The sequence below is a fragment of the Rhinopithecus bieti genome, unplaced genomic scaffold (genome assembly GCF_001698545.2).
Source record: "Rhinopithecus bieti isolate Rb0 unplaced genomic scaffold, ASM169854v2 scaffold_12013, whole genome shotgun sequence".
NCBI lineage: Eukaryota > Metazoa > Chordata > Mammalia > Primates > Cercopithecidae > Rhinopithecus > Rhinopithecus bieti.
The window spans coordinates 1,020,900-1,025,809 of NW_016807120.1; the positions used below are offsets into that span (position 1 = coordinate 1,020,900).

General features: G+C 42.7%; 1 protein-coding gene across 1 annotated transcript in view; it reads right to left on the bottom strand.

Annotated features, from left to right (window-relative positions):
- GPR149 (G protein-coupled receptor 149) overlaps positions 1-4,694 on the bottom strand; it is a 103,351-nt gene extending 98,657 nt beyond the window's left edge. Inside the window, exons 1-2 of the mRNA XM_017880265.1 lie at positions 3,614-4,694; positions 2,471-2,663 (exon numbers count right to left, since the gene is read on the bottom strand). Of these exons, the coding sequence (XP_017735754.1) occupies positions 2,471-2,663; positions 3,614-4,594 (1,174 nt within the window). The 5' untranslated portion in view covers positions 4,595-4,694. The remainder of the gene's footprint in view (positions 1-2,470; positions 2,664-3,613) is intronic.
- Positions 4,695-4,910: the final 216 nt, after the last annotated feature.

A 4,910-nucleotide genomic window follows, 5' to 3' on the forward strand; every position in this document is an offset into this window, starting at 1 on the left:
AAAAAAAAAAAAAAAAAAAAAAAAAAAACACTTTTGAGACACTAGTAGTACAGATTCTTGTTGGAAACAGGAGAGGATTATTATTTCTGCAAATTATTTTTCCACTGCTCACATTCATTTTCTGGTTGCACATCTCTCAGTTCCCATTTAGTGAAGTTGAGCTTTATAATTATATTTACATCTTCAAAATTAACCTATGATAAATATGTTAGGGAAAAAATATTTTCTCTCCCTTGCTTCTGAAGTCCGCTGACTGATAAAGGATATAAAGAGAGGGAATCTTAGTTTGTTATGGACAAAAAGTTTAAACATACAACTCGAACCATCGAAGAATTAAGATACTCTAGCTGATCAACCACCTGGTCCACCTAAGCATGTGCTATGTTTGGGGTTTTAAAATTTTGTTGTGTTATACTAGCAATAGCAAAAATTGATGGTGGCCTCTCAGACAGTAGAAACACATCACTGTTATTTTCAGAAAGTTCTGATATCACAGCCTGGATCATGGGGGGAATGGAGTCATTTGAACTATAAGTATCTTAAACTAAAGTTTATCACAATGTTTTATTTGTGAAGCCATGCTTCTTTTTTATAAGCCTTCATATAAGTCCTTCTTTGGAATTTTAAAATAAACACAAATAAAAGCAATGGTAATTTTAGAAAAAAACATTATTTTGATCTCAAAAGACATATTTTTAATTTCAAACCTGTGATATGAGTGTGACTGTTGATTCTGCTAGCCTGCCGTAAGACTCTTCTGTCTGTGCAGTACAGAAAGTAGAATATTTCATAGGTCATTTACAAGAATAAGTCTGTTGTCTGCTTTGTTTTCAGCTCTGAGATGGATGGTCCCCACTTCTTAAAAATGACTGCTTTCAACTAATTCACTAAGACTTTTCATTTTCACTGACACTAGACTCATCCCTCTCACAATTTTAGATGTCACAAAACTGGGCTAGTTTACTAGTTTAGTGGCAAAATGCTAAGATTTATTAGAATGTTAGAGTTTTGAGGCTTGTGAATTGTTTCCTTTATGTTACATGTTTTTATAAGTGGTCCATAAGGGTTTATTATTAATTTTCCCTGTCACTGTTGCTCTGGATATTAGTCTTTAGAGACACATCATTATTATAAATTCTAAGGTTATTTTAAAGACAAATGCATCTGTCATCTACTACTAATAAAACTTAATGATATTCTTAACAATAAAAAATTTTCTGGTCATTTGAAAAATATCTAGACATTGTAAATTTTAAATGCCATCATTATGACATAAGAAAAATGGCCAGTTCATGGCTAATTACATCAAATAACTTTGTTGTTTAATTGATTGCAGAGTATACTTTGATATTCTCTAGATTTTGCAACCCCAAAATAGCCTGAGATAGACCGTTTTTATTTATCCTTCATCTCTGTTAAAGAATAATATACTTGCATGATCTGAGCAAAGGACAATTAATAGGACAGTTAATGCAGCATGCACTAACGCATTCTCAGATTTATTAAGTGATAAAACATCCTATATTCTGTCTGGAATAATACAATAATATCCTTTTTCTTCCTGACAGAGTCAAAATATACAGCTCACTCCTCAACACTTTTCCTGTCTTAGAATATGGGAACAATTACACTTAGGGAGTTCTGGAATGGACCCTACTTTCCACTCTCATTCTAGGTGTACTCTTCAGAACACAGAGTCTTCTTTAAGTAAATAATTTGGCTAGATTCATACATGAACACACAGTAACAAACTGTCACTTGTGTCCTTTTTTTTTTAAACTGAGGTTTTGTTTGTTTTTGTGTTTGGTCCAGGGCACCCGTGTGTGTGTGTGTGTGTGTGTGTGTGTGTGTGTGTGTGTGACAGAGAGAGAGAGAGAGAGAGAGGCCTACACTTGCAATTTGTTTTGGAACTGTTTTCAAGTACTCTGATTCCTTACTCTGAAAACTTTCCAAAACCCTGGAAGAACACAAGCAGTAAAACAACAAAAATGCCTTTCTTTACTGTTCGATTGCATAATAATGGGTTATAGTGTAATGAGTTTTCAACTCCTTTCAGAAGGTTAATAATCCTTTTCAAATTCAAGCTTCTTATGGCAATGCTGCATCTCATTCTAGACTTGGGAGAGGAGTTTGTTTTCTATTCTGGACTAAGAACTATGGTGAATATATCATCTAAGTGCCTTTGTTGACATGATGTGCTAAATGAATTCTAGTCTTTCCTTTTTTTTTTTCCTGCCTAAAATAATTATTCAGTGCCACAGCACTTCATGGGGTTTTTCAAAACCAGCCTCATTTAAAATCTATCCCCAAACTGTGGTAGTGATTGTTTCATAATTTCCTCTCACTATTTACCATTTACATTTATCCTTGGACTCTCCATTCCCTACTGAGGCAGCTTTGTTAATAGACTACTTTTCTGAAAGTCACTGAACGAGTATTGCTGCCAATCACCGCGGTGTTGAGGACTTACTTTTTTTCCCATCGGATGCCACTGCGTATGCGTTCTGCCTGCAGTTGATGATGCAGCCACAGGGTAAGTGGGTCCAGCGTTTGGACAAGACAAACACTGGGGTTACAGTGGTGGCCAGCAGGGTAAGTAGAAAGCTGAATGTCTCCAAGGGAAGGCTCTGAAACCCCACGACGTTCTGGACCACCATGTGCATCTGCAAGGGCAAGAGAACTTCAGATCTAACCTAAAATTATACTTTGTACTTCCCAAGCCTTTTCTCCACTCACGCTGCCTCAGTTCCCTTTCCAGTTCCTTCTCCTGATTGACAGCGAGAGGGGAGCTCTGCTACGGAGCTGGCGCCCTGTCCTTGGTGGTGGGCTCTTGGGAACGGCGGGACGCACCCCGCTACGCCAGACAGCACAGGATTGGGAGGAGTTTCTGCTTTTGAGTGCCGGGTCTGCGCCCGCTGCCTATTCAAGACTCCACCAGAAAGGCACAGTCTACAACGTGGAGGACGCTAGCTGGGAAACAGGCGTCCGGGAAACCTGAGTCTGGTTCTCCGAATGGTCTTTGTCGCCTCCCTGGACCCTCACCTCCGCCCATGCGCGCTGGTCACAGCGGGGCGCCACTCTGCTACCTTTTAATCGGCTTCCTCCTAGAAGGAGGAACAAAAGCCTGTTTTGTCCCCTGTCTTCTCCCTCCACAACTGATATCTCCTCCCCTCTATCCCTCCCTGCTGAGGATGGGCGTCGTCCTTACTAGTCGGGAATGGAACGGCTAGAACGGGATGACAGAAGGTTGAAGGGAAAAAACCTTTTAATTCCCTCTCTCCTTTTCTGAATACTCTCAGATTTTGCTGTGTGAGACAATATCCTTGGCCACCATCAATATGGAAAACTAAGTCGCTCGCGACGGAAAGCGATCTCTACTCCCCTGACTTTTGAAAGGAGAAGCATTTAGTAGCAAAGGTTTTGCGGCCAACTAGCCCTATCCCGGACTGCCTTCCTCTATCTAAGTGCATCTCTAAAATCCAGCGAGAGACACTTGCAAGCGGACTTCACTGTGTGTCTCTTGGTGACTCCCCAAACCAGCGACGCCGGTCCCGACACTCATTTACACTGTCTGGCACCCACACTCGCGCTTTGTGAGCAACTGCACTTTTACCATCATGGGCAGCCAAAGGACGACTTTTGTAAGTGCTAGGATCAAAGCGAAGCGCTTCTGCGCTACGCTCACGGTGAAGCTCCTGGTGCCGTAGAGAGTCCCCCGGTTCTCACGCCTGCAGGCTCCAGCCCCAGCGGCAGCGGGCGCACCCGGTCCAAACACGGTGTCTGAGCTCGGGGAGCATCCTCCAGAGCGCCGCAGACTCGGGCCGGGAGCATCCTCTGGGGACAGAGAAACCACTCTTCCCGCAGTAGGAGGGGTCCCAGGAGTTGAAGCTCCACGGGAAATTTCCTGGTAGTTGGCGTGGAGTCTCGGCGGCTCCTCAGAACACAGCAATCGGTATGTAAGTGGGACCGAGAGGCCCACGAGGAGTCCGAAGGCCAAAGCGTACACGGTAGAGAGGAGCAGCACGTAGGAACTGGAACAGTCCACCAGGCATCCCCAGGGCGTGCGCACGAAGGCGCCCCAGCCGCATAACGGGAGTGCAGAGAGCAGCAGACTGGCTGTCCACACGGTCAGCGCCACGCCAAGCACCTGGCCCGATCTTCTGGAGGCTGTCTGGCTCCCCACAGCCCTGTGCATCGTGTAAAAGTTGTAAGAGACTAGGAGAGTCGCCTTCAAGTTGCTAGAGAGGCCCTGGCATAAATACAATAAGGCAGATGTGGTGCATAGAAATTGGAAGTAACCGGAGACCTCGTTTGGCCACTGCAAAAACATGAAGATGGTCACCGACAGGACGCTCATGAGATCATCCACAGACCAGGAAGCCACAAGCATGGACACAACAGTTCTGTTCTGCATCTTCAGCAGGGAAATTAGTGAATAAATGCTGCCCACCAAGGCTGCAAAAGTCAGGAGACATGTCAAGCAAAAAAGATAGATATTCAGAGTTCCTGGCGGATTTAAAAGGTCCGTAGAATTATGATTCTCTTTCCACAGGCTAGAGTCATTTGTTGATAAGTTACTGAGAAATAAAGACATTGTCCTTGGTCAATATTTAATTTCTCTTATCAATGAGTCTGATAGTTTTCTCAAAAGAAAGACTGGCTGCTGTAAATCAGATTTCATTTCTCCTACCAAGTTCCCCTCTAGATGTTCTCCCGGTCAGTCCTTCAGCAAATGGTCAGGCATGTCTCCTTTAGATCTGACTCAAGCTATATTTAAAAATTAGGTTCCACTTCAAGCATTAAAAAAAAAAAAAAAAAAAAAAAAAATCCGAGCAAACAACTTTTCAACATTCCAATTAAAAACAAAGCAAAAACTCCTTCCCACCATCAAGTTTCAGGGAAGAAAGAAA